This window comes from Nicotiana attenuata, unplaced genomic scaffold (genome assembly GCF_001879085.1).
Source record: "Nicotiana attenuata strain UT unplaced genomic scaffold, NIATTr2, whole genome shotgun sequence".
NCBI lineage: Eukaryota > Viridiplantae > Streptophyta > Magnoliopsida > Solanales > Solanaceae > Nicotiana > Nicotiana attenuata.
Genome location: NW_017671083.1, coordinates 210,572 through 230,429, shown reverse-complemented (window position 1 = coordinate 230,429; position 19,858 = coordinate 210,572). Strand labels below are relative to the sequence as shown.

At 36.4% G+C, this 19,858-nt stretch overlaps 1 protein-coding gene across 1 annotated transcript; it reads left to right on the top strand.

The window, feature by feature from the left end:
• Window positions 1–435: 435 nt before the first annotated feature.
• LOC109205803 lies at window positions 436–5,674 on the top strand. The gene is made up of 9 exons (XM_019368557.1): window positions 436–790; window positions 1,569–1,760; window positions 1,969–2,066; window positions 2,575–2,665; window positions 2,755–2,958; window positions 3,041–3,297; window positions 3,556–3,646; window positions 3,765–3,981; window positions 5,185–5,674. The coding sequence occupies exons 1-9, from the start codon at window positions 611–613 to the stop codon at window positions 5,391–5,393; spliced, it is 1,539 nt and encodes a 512-aa protein (XP_019224102.1). The 5' UTR covers window positions 436–610; the 3' UTR covers window positions 5,394–5,674.
• Window positions 5,675–19,858: the final 14,184 nt, after the last annotated feature.

Genomic DNA, 19,858 nt, shown 5'->3' with positions numbered 1-19,858 from the left:
TTCAGACTTTTCGTGCCAAACTCCAAGTTTGTCCTAATCCCTGGCTATCAAGCACCAGAAGTGGAAAATGCCTACGATGTTTCTCCGAAATCTGATGTTTACAGCTTCGGTGTCTTGCTGTTGGAATTACTGACCGGTAAGCCCCCGTCGGAAGCAATTGGCAAGAACACAGGGGTTGATTTACCTAGTTGGGTTCGAGATATGTTTCAAAAAAAGCCTATTATTGATGTTTTTGACAGTATGCTGCTGCATAATTACCAGAATTCTAGCTCAGCTTTTGTTTGTAGATTGCGGTTGGAAAATTAGTAGGTAATTAATTTGGGTCCCATGGGTAGGAATAGCAAATAGTTTGGGCATGAGCATTAAAGGGTAAATAGTTTGAATTTAATGGGTATAAAGTTAGATTTTCTCAAATTTTTGTGCACTAAATCAACGTCGGGTCAGCGGTGCACTGTAATACCAAACGACATCGTCTTTTACCTGTTTTGCCGTAATAAGCACGTTTTGCCTCAACAAACAAGATCGCGAAGACTATCAGTTGATTCAATTTGTTGACCAGTTCCCGGCGGTGAAAACTGATAAAGTTGCATCGACACTACGATCTTCTCAAATGGCGGAAAACACGACGAAGCCTTCGAATGAAGAGATAGTGGAAAAGCAGGAGGAAGCTCAGCAACCTCCGCCGCAAGGAGGCGGTGGAGGATGGGGAGGCTGGGGATTTTCTGCGTTTTCTTATATATCGGACATTCAGAAAGCTGCTACTACCGCTGCCGAAGAGATCTCCCGCAATGTACTCATCTTCCCTTACATTTCATAACTCTATTTTTTTTTGTTGCATTTGTAACGTAGCTGCTTTTGCTGTTTGTTTTACCTCATTTTGATATTATATATAAAAATTAGCGGTTAATGAGATGTTGTCATTGTTAGCCGAGTTGTGTGAGTGAACTGTGAGTAACTTCATTTATATTTCAAATATTTGACAAAATGAGTTTTTGCTAGATCTATCATCTGATCTAGGAATTTGACAATTAGTGTGTTTCGGACACTCCCTTTCGGTAAATGGTACCTATTACAATTTTCGCGATGCCTCAACCGAACGGTGCCAAAGATTGCTGGATGATGTCAGTTATATTTGATAACTTAGAGTATTTTGTAACAAGGCTGAAATCAGATAGACTCCCAAATGGGAGCATGTGTGATCATTAACATTTCCTTTTGCTATGATTATCATTAACATACTAGTTAACATATCAGGAACATAATAGTTGGCATTAGGTCAATTTGTATCGAGTTTGTACTTTTCCCTCCCTTTTCACCTTCAGTTTTTCTGTAGGACTACACTTTGTACGGCACCAGATCAACAAAATGAGTTGAAGCCTTCAGATTAATAAACTTTTCAGAACTCAACTTTCGTTGATACAATTCTTGTTATCACCCTTCTAATGTCTCAACTTTCTGTTGACAAGTGCAGGTTACTTGTTCTTTTGTGGTTATGGCAGGGAAACACACTTAAACATAAACTTGATTGCCTCCATCAGCTATATTTATATGCGTTTTCACTTATGCAGGCTGTTGAAGCGGCTAAAATAGCTGCAAAAAACCTTGCAGATGTGCAGGATGCTTCAGAAGACTCTGAATCCTCAAAAGAGGATGAGCGAGAAGTATTGGTCGAAGAGGAAAGTGAAGACGAGAATGACAAAAAACGCAAGGCTGCTCTGGAAAAGTTAGAGAAAGCTAGTGAAGATTCAATTCTTGGCCAGGCAAGTGCTACCAAACTAGTTGTTGTGCTGCTTAGTTGACTCAGTAGGCGATCCAACTGTTAATGGAAGTTCTTCTTGAGCATTGAATATTGATAAAAATTCTACCCCTATTTTTGCTAATTTCTACAGAAGTATCTTAAGGTTAGAAGTAGATATGCTAAAATTGTTTGCTATGGTCATCCTTTTAACCTTCCAAAACTATGTGCAGGGTTTGAAAGTTATTGACCATTCAGTCGAGAATTTCGCTTCAGGAGCTTGGCAAGCTTTAGGAAACGCATTCAAAGGAGGTTCCGATTTAGTCCACAAGTATGTATATCTGCTTGTATAAAATTGCAACATGATTCTTTTTCTAGTCGTGCTGTTGGAAACCTTCACCTCAGAGAGGTGTTTATCCAGCTATTTGGGAGCCATGTTTTTAGATTTTGTTTAAGCAGTTGCTCATCTTGTGCTGCTTGAGAAACAATGCTGTACTTTATGGAGCTGATTGTTAGGGGATAATTAGGGAGTTCTTTTTGGTTGAACGTCTGTTGAGTTATACATTACATTGTGCTTTAATTTAATGCTGCATAGTATAAACTTCTATGATTTTGACACATTAATTTGGCGAAATTTCCCTCTGGCAAATTAAGGTGGAAAAATGACTGGAATAAAACAAATTTTGCGTTGGGAAACATGGAAAATTAAGCACCTCTAGGTTAAGCATGAGAACTCTGTGATCCTGCAATGTTAACCAGTTTTGAGTCATTACCTGGTTATTCTTCGTTTAGTAATGCCCAAATTGCCAAAGAAATGATATTTTGTTTTGTATTTTCAGGCTTGAGGAATCGGCTTTAAGTATTGCTGAATCAGTTCAGCATGGTGGCTTACCTGCCACAACTGGTTCTGCTGCACCATCCATACTAGAGGTTTGCCATTTGGACAAATTTGATTTTCTATCTTTTTGGGCAAGGGAGTGTGCCTTAATGTGCAGTTTATATTGGGCAATTTCTTGCAGACTGGAAAAGCTTTTACTGCCAAAGGGATGCATGCGCTTGAGCTACTTGGAAAAGAAACTATGGATCTTCTGATCTCAGAAACTGGTATTGGAGTTGACCCAAACACCAAAGAAGGGGGAGGAAAAACAGACGAGGATCAGTTTTATGAGGAAGTTACTTTTGATAGATGCTTTTATATTTATGGAGGTCCGGAGCAGTTGGAGGTCACTTCCTACTCATACTGATCCAATACCTAGTTGAGTTCATCCCGTAAATCCCTTGTCTTATCATATGAATTACACGCAGGAGCTGGAGGCATTGTCCAACCATTATGCTTTGTTGTTCAACAGAAGAAAAGCGAAGCTTCCATCTGATCAAAGGTCTTCATATGATGGAAAACTTAAAGAGGTTCAACAGATTTTTGACTTGAGTTCTGAAGTATATGGAAGTAGTACAGAGTCAGGAAAAGGGAAGAAAGTTGAGACTGGCATTGCAGATAGCACTGATGAGGTGAAGAATTTGCATGATTCTAGTGTGAACAAGGCTGCAGAATTGGCAGCAGGGTAAAGATTGAACTTTAATATGCTTTACCTGTTTTTGATTTTTTTTGTGCTTTTCCTTCTACTTTAATATGCTTTACCAAGCATCCCGTTCTTGAAAAATATATGGGAGCAGGGCAGGGAGTATGTGACTGAAATGTGGACAGTTCGTGAATCTAGACAGAGTTCTTGTGCCTTAGTAGTGTGATTATCTAAAAGTTTGTGTCTAGTTGCTAAGAACTGGGATAGTGGTGTTACGTTTTGGATTTCATTGAATTGCAGATTTACAAATGTTTTGGTTGGACTAGCTTCCGATGACATGATTCAAAGGACTGCTCGGAGACTGGATACACTTCATTCAGAGGGTGTCCATGTATGTATAATATATTTTGGTTTGCCTGCGAGTTTCTTTTGAATCAAAGAAACAAGCAGCTTCTGTTTTGGGAGTAAAGGATCTACTTACTTCTCACAGATTATTCTTATATACACAGAGACTTTCAGAGTTGTGCTGTTTTGCTGCGAGTCAACTTGTAATGCTTGGGAAATCAATCATCTCAACTGCAAATAAAGCTGTGGACCAAGATGCCGATGCGGAAATTGTGAAAATGGATTGGCCTGAGGATTCAACTGAAAGGGCTAAGATAATCCGAGCGAAGGCATGTTCAATGACTGGATGTGTTGAAGCTGTTTCTTCCAGCTTTATTACAGGTAGATTTGTGTCAAACATATTATTGCATGCTTTTGTGACTTTTATCTTTGTTTCTTTTTTTCCCTTTGTAGTCTTTCATCTGCCGTCCATTGTTTCCTTGCTAATATTTATGGATCACATACCTTTTGTTTGATCTCTGGTATTGCATATAAAAACTTAAAAAAAGTCATCAAACGAAGCACATGGTTAGGGTTATGCACAAATAACAGAATTTTTGTGATTTATGATTGTGCGCTTTGTGTTTGTTATTATTTATTTCTTCCTGTGGCTTGGTCAAATATCTATTCATGCATTTTGCTGTGCTCATTGAATGTCATATTCTGAAGAACAAGTTGACATTTGATTTCCTTTTCTATCGATATAACCCTGTTGACCCACACAGGGTCTAAGAAGATAGCCTAGTAATTCCTTTTTGGATCAGAATTTTGTTACCATTCTCAAAAAAAATTCCTTGTTGGATCAGAATGATCAAACTTGAAATTGCCATTTCTGAAAGTTCTATGAGCAAATCATTCGTGTAAACAGTGTGATGCTTACTGTCTCTTACGATTGTATCGCTTGTTCTTTGTGGGTGTATATTGTCTCTCTGCCAAAAGTATGTGTGTGGCGATGCTTTTATTTTTGGAATGGATCTGGAGTGCGATAATTTTAAAGCTAAAATATTGCAATACTGTAGGATACTAGTCTTTTATCTTGAAAAAAGAGTACTTTGGGGAATTGGTAAAATCAAGTAATCTTCTGGTTGAGTGAATTCTGCCCTCAAGCTGTATAAAGTTTCATTGTAGTTGAATTTGTTTTCCAGATCCTCGTAAATGCTTTGGCCCATTACGGAGAACCGCTTTACTAAGCGATCGTTATTTCAACTGTTTGATGTCTTTCTCTGCCCCTGGTTATGAACAAACTGGTCTAGTAATGTTGTAATGAGCTCATTGAGCTTGGAGAAAGTGTGAAGGTTTGCTTCCCTTAAGACATTTTTGTCTACCCTTGGCATGAAGAACAAAGGAACATTATCAAAATAATAATAATAATAATAATAATAATAATAAATAAATTAAAGAATCCCTATAAAGGAACAGTTCGATCTAGCTTTTTCTAGGGAAGAACACATTTGCTCTTGGTATGTCCCCTTTGGTGTTAAAAGTTCAGGGGAACTGTAATAGTGGCGTCTATCCCTCTTGATTAGCTTCATTATGCTTTTGCAGGAATATCGGAAGTTGCTGAAGCGTATTTAGCAGCAGTCAAAGGTGTTTCTGCTGATTCACAAGAAGTTCCGCAGAAATCAATCCAGGAAAAAGCTAACGCATATGCGGAGAATCTTCGTGCAGATCATAGCACAGCCATTGGTAAAATTCAGGATGGCCTTCAGTATTTGTCTTACGTGGTCATCTCAACCTCAATGCCTGCTGCTTGAAGAATGTCTTGATGCAATGTTTCTCACTTGATGCTCCTTTTAGCTTCTTTCCTTTTCTATTATCCCCACCCCCTCTCTCCTTCGTGTAAATAATTGCATTAGATTAGTTCTCTGTATACCCCTTTATCCCTTCAGACTTGTGTCTTCATATGGTGAACGTGTATGAGATATTTCCATCAACTCTTAGCTGCATAGGAAATCCACTTTCCTTTCTGTTTTTATCTGAAGGAAAGAAATATATTTTCTGTTGATTGACAATTCAAGTCTTTGCCTTTGGCCCATGGATGTTCTTTTCTCGTTTAAGATGTAGTAACAAGTACAATCATACAATATATAATATATATATATATATATATATATATATATATATATATATTTCGGGCCTCGCCTCGGGGCGGAGCACTCGTAAAACGCCTCGGGACTTATGTGTGGGGCTTAGTTCCGTGATACTTACGCCTCAGCCACCGGGGCTTACGCCCCGGACACGCCCAACGCCCAGGGTACTGGGCTCGCCTAATAGAACTTTATTCAATTGTATGTAACTAAACTTGTAAATCCTCAAATTTTCTTACCAAATCGTTGACTATTGATAATAGGTGAATTTGACTATAATCACGCACCAAATAATCACCTTCTTGTGAACTTTTAATGTGGAAAATGACAACAAAATGCTCTTATTAGTGTTTTACATGATTTGCAGGTGATATAGGTGTAAGGAAGGCTAAGGAGCGGTTTTGGAGTCAACTATTGATGAAAAGAGGCTAATTGTTGAATTTCCCAAGTAACCCATTCAAAACAGGCCAAAATGCCCGGGTACAAGTTCCACCGCGGTTCTACCGCGACCGCGGTGAAACCGCGGTGGAAGGCAGTCTCTGAAGGTTGAAGATTCCGCGAAGGCGTTTGACCGCGGTTCTACCGCGACCGCGGTAGAACCGCGGTGGGCACAGTAAACTTCGGGGACTTAAGTGTAAAACACGGGATTTTTAGACCTAAACCCTATTTAAAACGCTAGACTTCGCCCAAAAGAGGCATGTATTGATTTCTAAGGGTTCTTAACAAGAAAAACAATTGTGAGAAAGTTCTCTAAACATCTTTCTTCTTTTCTTTTGATTTTATGATGAATTCAAGCTTAGTTTATTCTCCCATAGTCATGAGTAGCTAAATTCCTTGTCTAAGGCTTTGATGGAACCTATTGAGTGATGAACTTATTGTTTATGTGAATACAAATTGCTAGTTAAATCTTTATTTGTTCAACTTCGTGTTCGTTGTAGTTAATTGACAGGATCCTCAATTAGCTGTGCCTATTTAGTGTGCATAACTTGGAAAAGAGTGCATATTTAGGGTATTGTTGAACAACACCACTCCTAGATTATTAGAGGAATCTATAATTGCGGGGTTAAAGGCGGGATTAGGAATAACGAAGCCTTGGGTGCAATTTAAATTGAATTGTGCGAAATTAAACAAGCTAGTGTATCTCGGGAGAGTGCAATAGTAGATTACTGTGATTACTCGGGAGAGATTTGCGGTAAGATTAGCGTTCATGATTGATAGAGATGTGTTGGTAAATTTGTATGAGCATAAACAGAAGGGATTCCATCAATATGGGAAATCATTGCCTTAGCTTTTTCTCATAATTGTTTACAACCCTTCTAATTTAGTTATAGCCTTTTATTTACTTGCAAGTTAGTTATTAAAGAACAATCAACTGAGAATTTGAATATTTGGGAAGCTGGTTCTGAAGACTTGGTGGGTCTGAAGGTAGCAGTTGATAGGTTAACTCTCTGTGGGATTCGACTCCGGACTTGTAAACCGGATTATATTTGCAGCGACCGCATTGTCCTTTTATACGGCATAGTTGGGCGTGATCAACTATTCAAAATTACATTTTTTCTTAATAATAAATCATTAAGTTGAGAGTATTTTGTGTCATAATTAAAATAAAAATTATTGCACGTTATCCACTAAGACTGCTATGATAGTAANGATGAAATGGTCTTACGGGGACCGCTGCTGTCTAAGGGATTCTACTTCCCTTCCTTGGTAACCACGCTATGCTTGCTGAGGAACACTCCTACTAACCCTGCTGATGGTGACTTGCCCCCAAAAGCAGCTTTCAAAGCTTCCAGTATCAGAGTGGGGAGGGGCACTCGCACTACCATTGAGATTGATGATGAGGAGGACGATCCGGTTCCTATGGCACAATCTAGGCGGTCTGTCGACAGTGCTGGACCCTCTTGGCGCTCTCAGTCTGGAGCGGATCTATCTCGCTCCCAGTCCTCCCGGCCTATGTTGCGCTCATTGGAGGAAGAGGTTGCGGATCTTCGCACCTCGGTGGATGGTCTACACACACGGTTGGACGCCATGTCACAGCGGCAAGCTAGATCTGAGAACAAGTTTATGGCTTGGCTGCGTGCATTGGGAAGGGCCTGCCATGTCGATCCCAGTACCGTCTCCGACTCAGATTGAGTTTCAGGGAAGTTTTCTCACCCTTCTGTTCTTTACTGTATTCTGAGGACATGGGGACATGCCATTGTTTTAAGTGTGGGGTGGGAGACTTGCTCTGACTGTGTATGGTAATGTATATAGATGTATGTTGTTGTGCTGTATCATTAGAGTAATATGTTGTATGTGTGTGAGTTTGTTATATTAGGATTAGCTGACTTGGCCCAACGACGGACACTTTTTGACGGGTTTCTTGAGGGTCAAAGTCAAATAAAAAAAAAAAAAAAAAAACTCGACTGGTAGAGGACTTTTCCTGATGACGGACTAGGTGGACAATACTCTTGAGGGAAGTAGTCCATGTAGGATTTTTATTTTATTTTGTTTTCTTCTTTTAGGTAGTGTATTACCTCCCCCTTGGTTTTTCTTTTGACCACGGTTCTTTTCCAAGGGTTTTTCTTGAACCGGGTTAGGTAGATTTTTCTTTTTGAAGTTTAAGAATAAATGGGTGAAGGTCAGAATGTAACCCCAAATGTGTACACTTGTATAGAAAAGAACCTGAGTGTGTGACATCTAAGCTTGTTTGTGGACTCATAATAAATGCCTTAATTTTGCACATCTTGACTTGCTTGAACACTCGTATGATTGTGTTGATGAACTGATTCGGAATGAGTTACATGCTAAGTGTGTGTGAGCTGTTACTTGCATCTAATGTTTGCATATGATACCTAGAACTTGCCCTGTGTGTTTGCAAAGCGAAATAGAAGTTGTTTGGTTTTAGAGATGATTGAGGCATTTCTTTGTTTAACCCTTTATACTTGAAAATCCACCTGTGCATATTACCATAGTTAACCCCTTTTGAGCCTGAAGCCTTTTCTTTGATAACCCTATAATGATCTAAAATGTGGTGTTTAAATACGCTAATTGAACTCTTCCCTCCTAGAAGCACTTGAAGCACTAAAATATATACAAAAGTCAAAGTGTGGGGTGGGGAGAAAGAAAAAAAAAAGAAGAAGGGAAAATCAAGAATGAAGGTCGGATTGGTGAACTGGCAGTGTATAATAAATCTGAGAAAAAAAAAAGAAAGAAAGAAGAGAACAGAGAAAAAGAAAAGTAGCCAGTTGTACCAAACGAGAAGTGGGGTGGCGCAAGTGAAACAAAATGTGGAGAAACAAGTGGGTTGATCATGGAAGTAAAATAAAAGGAAGTGTGTATTAAAAGTGCTTAGGGAGGTTAGTCACTATATCCAAATATATCCTACCCGTCCCTTAGCCTACATTACAACCTATAAAGACCTCTTGATCTTTGACTGAATGACTCGATTAGTGGAGTATTACACTAGGGGCAAGCTTATGGTGTGTCTGTGTGGCATGTGAATGCTCTTTGCTGAGAGTGAGTGAATTCTTTCTATATATGGTTCCTTATTGTTGAATTTTATGTGTGTGTGGAACTTCTCTCAAATTTTGTTTATGTGAGGGCATGTGACTCTGGAAGAAAAAGTGAGTCTTCACTTCTGTTAGAGTAATTAGAGTGAGCACAAGTGTGTCTTGGCATGAGAGTCTGCATTTGAGATATGATCGTGCACCGCTTAGGTCAATTTTTGATAATAGCAGGTGTGACATAAATTGGGGCAATGCATTGAGCAGTTAGGCCTAGAAGTGTGGTTTAGTTTGCTCGAGGACGAGCAGAGGTTTAAGTGTGGGGTGTTGATAATAGGTGAATTTGACTATAATCACGCACCAAATAATCACCTTCTTGTGAACTTTTAATGTGGAAAATGACAACAAAATGCTCTTATTAGTGCTTTACATGATTTGCAGGTGATATAGGTGTAAGGAAGGCTAAGGAGCGGTTTTGGAGTCAACTATTGATGAAAAGAGGCTAATTGTTGAATTTCCAAAGTAACCCATTCAAAACAGGCCAAAATGCCCGGGTACAAGTTCCACCGCGGTTCTACCGCGACCGCGGTGAAACCGCGGTGGAAGGCAGTCTCTGAAGGTTGAAGATTCCGCGAAGGCGTTTGACCGCGGTTCTACCGCGACCGCGGTAGAACCGCGGTGGGCACAGTAAACTTCGGGGACTTAAGTGTAAAACACGGGATTTTTAGACCTAAACCCTATTTAAAACGCTAGACTTCGCCCAAAAGAGGCATGTATTGATTTCTAAGGGTTCTTAGCAAGAAAAACAATTGTGAGAAAGTACTCTAAACATCTTTCTTCTTTTCTTTTGATTTTATGATGAATTCAAGCTTAGTTTATTCTCCCATAGTCATGAGTAGCTAAATTCCTTGTCTAAGGCTTTGATGGAACCTATTGAGTGATGAACTTCTTGTTTATGTGAATACAAATTGCTAGTTAAATCTTTATTTGTTCAACTTCGTGTTCGTTGTAGTTAATTGACAAGATCCTCAATTAGCTGTGCCTAATTAGTGTGCATAACTTGGAAAAGAGTGCATATTTAGGGTATTGTTGAACAACACCACTCCTAGATTATTAGAGGAATCTATAATTGTGGGTTTAAAGGCGGGATTAGGAATAACGAAACCTTGGGTGCAATTTAAATTGAATTGTGCGAAATTAAGCAAGCTAGTGTATCTCGGGAGAGTGCAATAGTAGATTACTGTGATTACTCGGGAGAGATTTGCGGTAAGATTAGCGTTCATGATTGATAGAGATGTGTTGGTAAATTTGTATGAGCATAAACAGAAGGGATTCCATCAATATGGGAAATCATTGCCTTAGCTTTTCTCATAATTGTTTACAACCTTCTAGTTTAGTTATAGCTTTTTATTTACTTGCAAGTTAGTTGTTAAAGAACATTCAACTGAGATTTGAATATTTGGGAAGCTGGTTCTGAAGCTTGGTGGGTCTGAAGATAGCGGTTGATAGGTTAACTCTCTGTGGATTCGACCCTGGGCGTAATACTCGGGTTATATTTGCAGCGACCGCATTGTCCTTTATACGGCATAGTTGGGCGTGATCAACTATTCAAAATTACTTTTTTTCTTAATAATAAATCATTAAGTTGAGAGTATTTTGTGTCATAATTAAAATAAAAATTATTGCACGTTATCCACTAAGACTGCTATGATAGTAAATTTTAAATAAATATTTCTTTTCGAATGTATTTATTTATTAACTTTTGTTATGTCTTTACTATATAATAGTCCATAATTTTTTTATAATTATTTTTCTAAATGTTATTTTTTCATGTTTACAAGACACAATACTTGTTAATTTAATATCTCAATATTAGCTAGTAACTATTTACAAATAATTAGTTATCATGATATTATATGATGAATTATGTGTCGGTTTATTAGCTTGTTAAAACTTAAAAATAACTGATGCTAGAGAATCATATTTAAATTGTGAATTATATTTTTACATAAATTCTCTTTCAAATAGAAATCATATTAAATAAAAGGAGTGTTTTAAGTAAAATATCAAATTATAATATTGAAATTCTTTCAAGATTCATTAATTCTTAAGAGATACATATAAGATTTCTTATCGAATACATTACTTTTGATGTTTGAGTTGTAACGACGTTATAACTAATTTGCATATTATGATATATGTCATATTTTTCGTGTTATTCATAGTCAAATTATAATTTATAAATATTTTAAATAGATTATTTGTTATAATTTTGTGATTTTGACATAATTTTTATAATTATTTTTTTTTTGTACTATCTTAAAATTCTTGAAATTAGTAAAAATTTAATCCGTGGACTTACGCCTCGCCTCGTCAGAGGTAAAACGCCTCGCCTCTCGCCCCCGTCTTTTAAACAATATATATATATATATATATATATATATATATATATATATATATATATGGAAGAATTTAAAAACCCCAACACGATGAAATACTTCTTATCATGTTCTTATGTCGTGTCCAATTATTTTAGGATTTTTACCTCCTATAGCAAAGGTTAACACCTTATTTATTTTAAACAAAATACCATTTAAAAAAATTATATTCTATAGATACCTTTTAAGGTTTATAGCAAAATATTTAATTTTGGTTACTTCCTAGCCCTAAGCCACTAAATACGCTAATCAGTTACAATATTTTCTTTCTCTCTCTACTTTGATACATCCCATTCTCTTCTCCCATCCCATTAAAATTTCCGATTCTCTTCCTATCCTCTGTCTAGTTTGCTTGCGATTTTCTCCTCCATCGATATCCTCCATTGTAACAGTGCTTAAAGAGGAAGATTCTTTTTTTTTGTGCATCACGGAATGTTTGATGACTGACATTATAAATCTACTTACAATTAGGGGTAAACTTGATTCTTCATCAACTTAATGTCAATTCTGGCCGCCTACGTCAAAGCGGAAATAAGAAATCAAAAGAGAAAGAATCCATTTCAAGAGGAAAGTAATGGAAAGCTGAATTAGTAGAAGCCACCCAGCCACTGCTGTCCACATTAGAGCAAATAGGCCTGCCCTGAATGGCCTTTGACACCATGATCAATTAGTCGTATGTCTTATTCTACCACTAAAATTCCGAGCACAACGCTCTAACGCTCTGCATTGAAATTAGGGTTTGTTCTTGAACAAAGACGACGGAGTTTGGGGCTAAGCAACTTGATTTTCTGTTAATATATTTCAATGTATTTTCATGTATTTCATTGTATTCATTGTCTTTTTTTTTTCATTGTAATTCAATGTATTTCGTTGTATTCCATGTATTTCATTGTATTCACTGTCTTCTTTTTCCATTGTATTTCAATGTATCCTGTTGTATTCTATGTTTTCATTGTATTCACTGTCTCGCTATATGCCATGAATGTATTCATATGCTTTTTTTAATTAATATAATTTATGTATTTAGATGTATTATATAATTTCTCTGAAGATTGCTATGTTTTTGGTGTATTTTTCGGTTGAGAATCTTTTTTATAATTGAAAATACAAAATTTATGTGTTATAATTGAGTTTGTTGAGTTATATTAGGAGTCTATTATGTTAATTGATTCACTTTCCGTTTTAAAAACAATGTAATCCCCTATTTCACGCCGTGAATACAGTCGAATACAGTTGAATACAATAATCTGTCCAGCTGTAATCCCACGTTTCACTCCATGAATACAGTCGAATACACTCGAATACAACAACTGACTAGCTGGACTTCTCTGATTCACGCCTATTTTTGCTACTGTATTCATGAATACAATAGCTTAAATCAAATACATCTTATAACCACAGAAAAGATATCTCTAATCCGTAATATAGCAAATGGTATCTATAGATGACTAATTACTACTAAAAGATAGTGTTTTATGAAAATTTCCCATTATTTTATTATTCAAATAGTATACTACAGTAACTTGGTGAATAATAAGAAATGGGAAAAATGTGTTGAAAAAGCCATCTCAAGTGTTGTGTAAGTATTTGTGACACCCTTTTTGATTTACAAAAGGGTGACTAATCAAGAAGGATTAGGGGTGGTCTGGGTCAAATTAGAAATAAAAAAAGTTTGGTTTAAAATTCAAAATACTAAAAAATAAAAAATATCATCTTCTAATCTGACACAATTTTCCAACTTTTCCAACTTTTCTCTTTCTTTCCTTTTCAAAATCACACACGATTTTCCCCCAAACTTTTCTAACTTTTCTCTCAAATTCAATCTCCAAACTCAAGAGTACTATAGGGCTTCAAAAATCGGCTCCATTTTGTTCAAATTTACTTTGAAGTCGAGATTCCATCATCAAGGTTATTTTTTTCTTTTTCTACCATATTGATAAACCCTAAACTTGTTATTTCAACCCTAAATTGATTTTTTTTGGGTGTTTTTGTATCTTCTTCTTGTTGTGTAGTTTTTGTGCCTACATTCTAGAGTTGTTGTGTAGTTGATATTTTTGACCGAAAGTTTGATATTTTTATGTTGTTTTATTGTAGCCGTTGATGTGGTTGTTCCACATGCCCATAAAATTAGTTGTTATGATGTTGAAACAACTATATTGGTCTATTTTGGGTTTGGATATTTCAAACATGTCAGTTGAGTGTTTGAGACATCTTAAGATATTGTTAAATATTCGTGTTGCTATTGTTATTGTCGTATGTTGTGAAGTTATTGCAATGTTTATCTCGGTTTGGTTAATGATATTTTGACCTGAGTGTTTGAAACATCTCATTAAGATGTTTGAAGCTTCATATAAAATGCTTGAAAATCTGTAAGGATGTCTAACAATCCATGAGGTGTTTCACCAAAAATACCTGATTATCACAATGAGATGGTTGATTATTTTAGCAATTAAAAAAATCATTGATAAAGACGTATATATAAAGAAGTTTGGAGAACTATAATATGAACATTGCTAGCTTGCTTTCAAACTCCATCTAACTAGCTAGAAACTTAAATTATATCTTGCTTAGTATTTGTAGATAACAGAAAATTGATTTTACCTCTTAAGCTCAATCTTGTATGACCATTCAATGCAGCACCTTTAGAGATGTTTGAAATATCTCACTAAGATATTTCAAACATCTCATTAAGATGTTGAGATTTTTAAAACATCTTATATGAGGCTTCAAACATCTCACTGAGATGTTTCACCAAAGAATACTTAAATATTTATAGTTTTATTTTTTATGTGTTAGGAACAAATTATTTGTTTATTCTATTGATGGTCGTTACTTGTTTGTGTGTGCAGATAAGATGGCAAAGAGACGTGTGCCAAAGACAAGTGGAAGAGGAAGAGGAAGAGATAAATCTCCTTCCAAAAGATCTAGCAAAAGAATTAAGATATCTCAGGAGGATGGGCGACAAAAATTAATAGTAGCTGAAGTGGAAGCCAAACCTTTTCAGGTAGTAGAAGGAGGAAATGCTGGAAAAGAAGAAAAAGAGAACGAAAATGAAGAGGAAATTAAGAAAAGAAAATAAAGAGGAAAAGATAATGTACTAGGAGGGAATGCTTGAGAAAAGGAAACAGAGAAAGAAAAGGAAGAGGAAACAGAAAAGGAAGAAGAAGAGAAAACAAGGAAAGTAAGAGAAGAAAAAACAAATGTTGATGAAGAAGAATCAAAAGAGGAGACAACAATTGATGAAAGAGAAGAGGAGACATATATTGATAATGAAGCATCAGTAGCAAAAGAAGAAGAAGAAGAAGCAGGAGGAGGAGGAGGAGGAGGAGGAGGAGGAGGAGGAGGAGGAGAGGCAGCGGCAGAAAGAAGAAAAAAAAGAAAGAATGATAACGCACCTTCTCAATCTGTTGAGGTAAGTTTAATATGTCTCAAACATCTCTCTGGATGTTTGAAACATCTCTCCGGATATTTAAAGTTTCTGTCTTGATTTTTAAAATATTTCCTAGGATGTTTCACTAAACATGACTGTAAAGAGATCTTTTTAATTATTAAATTAATTATTCTCGTGCCTTTGATTAATCAACATCTTTAAATCATGTACACGATGAGATGCCCGAGGATGAGTTTGACAATTGCGAGGCTGAAATATTAAAGCTTCGATCGGAACATTCACCCTTAAAGTACAAGACATTTTTAGATGATAATGAGACCTTCAACAAGAAGATCACTGTGAGATCCTCATTAGGATTAGAAGGTATGGGTGAGTTTCGAAAGTTGTTGCAAGATGAAGGCCTCGAAAACAAGTTTAGGAGTAGTCTTTTCGGGCACTTTTTGGATTGCCTGAGAAGCCACTATTTCAAGCATCTATAGTGCATGGCCTTCTATTCCGTAGAGTATTGTGTGAGAAGACCCATGAGTTATGGTTTGATTATAAAATATTACTAGTTTTCTTCGGCCTTCGTGAGTTCGCCATAATGACTGGACTCAAATGTGGACATTTTTACGTGAATTCGAAGCTTCAAAAGTACCTTCTTGATGGTGAAGAGTTGTGGAAACTTATTGCCAAAGGAAAAAGGTTTGTTACTGGTAAAATAGCGTTTGAGTTGATCAAATTTGAACCTAAAAAAATAAAAAAAATACAAGTATGCAATATGCTTAATTTGGTTTGTCCACTGCATTTTATTGGCAGAGTATTCGAACTGTAGTGTGTTCGAAACTTCAGTCAGATTGGCCTCCACAGGAGAGACTTTCTTCAATTATCCATGGGGCCAAAATAGTTTCCGGTTGACCGTTGATTATCTTATGAAAGATATGAAAGAGCGCCAACAATCTAAGGGTGACTCGTATAACCTCTACGAATTTTCTTTGGCTTTCACACTAACTAAATAATCTTGTTCATTACTTCTATTTTAGTGTTATTTATAAAATTTTCAATTTACTTTTTTATCACATAATGTAGGCTTGGGCATTTGAAGCCATACTTCAATTGCGGCCAAAAGACTATCCAGAAGAGAGGACATTGCCGAGGATGAAGATGTGGCTATTTAAAAAAATAGAAATGACAGGTCTGATCTATTTCAAATCAAAGATCGTCCGGTAAGGCTCATTCTGATAGATGTTTAATGTTTGAAATATTTTTCAAACATTAGATGTTTGAAACATCTCCACAGGATGTTTGAAATATCCACAAGATGCTTGAACATCCACATGATGGCTGAAACATCTTTCAAACAACCTGTGGATGTTTTTTTAAATATTCCGCAGAAAGTATTTTAAACATTAAGCATGCCTCGAATATTTTTTGCTTATAATTATTTTTGTTATCTTCCTAGATAGTACACCCTTTTCTTTACCCTACAAAGGCTGCAAAGATGGAGTCTTACATCCAAATCTTGTTATCTTATCTGACAAAGAGGACATGATGATAGATAACCCAAGTAAAGAGTTGGATGGAGTGACAACCTTAAGGCATTTGTGTGGTGCCCTTAAAATAGAGAAGGGTAGTTTGCAAACCCCACAAGTTGGAGATAGTCATGTGGTTGGAGGAGAAGCTGTTGATGACGATGATGGTGATGTTGGAATACACTTTAATGATGATAATGGCAGGGGGAGGGTTCTAATTATGATGATGGCAGAGGAGCTGCTTCTATGAAAAAAAGGGTGATGAAATAAAAGATCGTGTTGTTACAAGTACATCTAGTATGCATTGTCCTTGCATATGCCCTGATTGTCACGAAAAGGAAAAGGAGCAAATAAAGTGGAGGGATGACATGCAGCGTCAGTTGAACATTATGAATGATAAGTTGAACTCTATGCAGAAGACAATGGATGACTTGGTTCAAAAGCTATCAAAGAGACATGTGGTTCTTCCCCGAGCTATTCAGGATCCTTACACTGAAAAAAAAGCAACAAAAAGAGGAAGAAAACTGGAAAGGAAGAAACTCCATAGTAGTTAGTGAGGAGAGGCTGAAAGTTGATATTTACAAACCGATTGACTGGAGAGGAGAAATGCCCTACATGACATTTTTCAAAAATAGGGGGCCTCAAATACAATTCACATGAGGGATGTTCAATTATGAAGACTTTAAGAACATTCAAGATTCTCAATTTTGGTTGGAGGATAAGGTACCTATTCATAACCCTTTCATCTTGATTTGATTTTTTACTTTCCAGTTTGAAACATGCTCTAGGATTATTGTGTATTGTTTGATCCATAATAAGATTAGTCTTTGCAAGTTCAATGTTCAAAATTTTCTGTATCTCTATGAGAAAGTTTTAGGCAGAAGTGTTGCCTCTCTGTAGTATCATGGAACAAGAACCAGATACATTTCTCTTGAATTAAACTAATATTTCATTGTTTCACTTGCTCCAGTGTAAGATGTTCCGCAAGATGTTTGAAACATCCTGTAAGATGTTTGAAATATCCTAATGGATCTGTGGCGGATGTTTATGGATGTTTGATGTTTAATACTAGTATGTGAATTAATAATTTAGTTATTTTGATCCTGCATCACATGGAGGATTTCTTGGCCCTTATGCGTATTAGACACAGAAGGTATCCCAAGTAGTATGATCAAGCAGATATCATCCTGGATTGTAATTTTCTTTATATCTTAAAGGAACACTATAGTACTCTGTGTGATGGGATGGACAAGGTGAATGCTTCTCATCTCTTCCCATGGACAAGGTGAATGGATCTGGAAGAGATGGAGCAGCATTCACCTTGTCCACCCCATCACAAAGAGTACAACAATGTTCCTTTAAGATATAAAAAAAATTACAATCCAGGATGATATCTGCTTGATCATAGTGCTTGGGGTACCTTCTGTGTCTAATACGTATAAGGGCCAAGAAATCCTCCATGTCCTGTAGGATCAAAATAATTAAATTACTAATCCACATACTAGTATTAAACATCAAACATCCGTAAACATCAGTCACAGATCCATTAGGATATTTCAAACATCTTACAGAACATCTTACACTGGAGCAAGTGAAATAGTGAAACATTAGTTTAATTCAAGGGAGTATCTGGTTCTTGTTTCATGATACTACAGACAGGCAACACTTCTGCCTAAAACTAATAAAGATACAAAAAAGCTTGAACATTGAACTTGCAAAGGCTAATCTTATTGTGGGTCAAATAATTCAGCAAACCATATACAATTAATCCTAGAGGATGTTTCAAACTCGGAAGTAAAAATCAAATCAAGGTGAAAGGGTTATGAATATGTACCTTATCCTCCAGCAAAAATTGAGAATCTTGAATGTTCTTAAAGTCTTCATAATTGAACATTCCCTATGTGAATTGTATTTGAGACCCCCTATTTTTGATAAATGTCATGAGGGCATTTCTCCTCTCCCGTCAATCGGTTTATAAATATCAACTTTTAGCCTCTCCTCACTGACTGCTATGGAGGTTTCTTCCTTTCCAGTTTTCTTACTCTTTTTGTTTATTTTTGTCCTTCAGTGTAAGGATCCCGAATAGCTCGGGAAGAACCATAGGTCTCTTTGATAGCTTTTGAACCAAGTCATCCATTGTATTCTGCATAGAGTTCAACTGATCATTTATAAGGTTCAACTGACGCTGCATGTCATCCCTCCGCTTTATTTGCTCCTTTTCCTGACAATCAGGGCATATGCAAGGACAATGGATACTAGATGGTACCCGTAACAACACGATCTTTTATTTCATCACCCTTTTTTCCCCATAGAAGCAGCTCCTCTGCCATCATCATAATTAGAACCCTCCCCCTGCCATTATCATCATTAAAGTGCATTCCACCATCACCATCATCGTCATCAACAGCTTCTCCTCCCATTTTACTATCTCCACCAATAGATTTTTCTGTTCTATCATCATATCCTCTAACCACATGGCTATCTCCAACTTGTGGGCACCATCCAAATGCCTTAAGACTGTCACTCCATCCAACTCTTTACTTATGTTATCTATCATCATGTCCTCTTTGTCAGATAAGATAACAAGATTTTGAATGTAAAGCTTCATCTTTTCAGCCTTTGTAGGGTAAAGAAAAGGGTACACTACTTAGGAAGATAATAAAAAAATTATAAGCAAAAAATATTAGAGGCATGCTTGATGTATAAAATACTTTCTGTAGAATTTAAAAAAATATCCACATGTTGTTTGAAAGATGTTTCAGCCATCATGTGGATGTTTCAATGTCCTGTAGATGATTTTTGAAAGATGTTTCAAATATCCTGTGGATATTTCAAACATCTAATGTTTTCAAGATATTTCAAACATTAAACATCTATTAGAATGAGCCTTACTAGACGATCTTTGATTTGAAATGGATCATGCCCGTCTTTTTCTACTTTTTCAAATAGCCACCTCTTTATCATCGACAATGTCCTTTTTTTTGGATAGTCTTTTGGCCTCAATTGAGGTATGGCTTCAAATGCCAAAGCCTACATTGTGTGATAAAAAAGTAAATAAAAAATTATATAAATAACACTAAAATAGAAGTAATGGACAAGATTTATTTAGTTACCATGAAAGCCCAATGAAATCCGTAGAGTTTATACGAGTCACCCTTAGATTGTTGAGCTCCTTCATATCTTTCATAAGATAATCAACAGTCAACCGGAAACTATTTCGGCCATATGGATAATTGTAGAAAGCCTCTTCTGTGGAGGCCAATCTGATTGTAGTTTCGGACACACCACATTTCGAATCCTTTGTCAA

What these genes read in the sequence shown, in the direction of transcription:
- LOC109205803 (XM_019368557.1), top strand. Translation starts at nt 611, where the DNA reads ATGGCGGAAAACACGACGAAGCCTTCGAATGAAGAGATAGTGGAAAAG. An exon ending in CCGAAGAGATCTCCCGCAAT is followed by an intron (nt 791 to 1,568) that starts GTACTCATCTTC and finishes TCACTTATGCAG; the next exon opens with GCTGTTGAAGCGGCTAAAAT. An exon ending in GAGGTCCGGAGCAGTTGGAG is followed by an intron (nt 2,959 to 3,040) that starts GTCACTTCCTAC and finishes AATTACACGCAG; the next exon opens with GAGCTGGAGGCATTGTCCAA.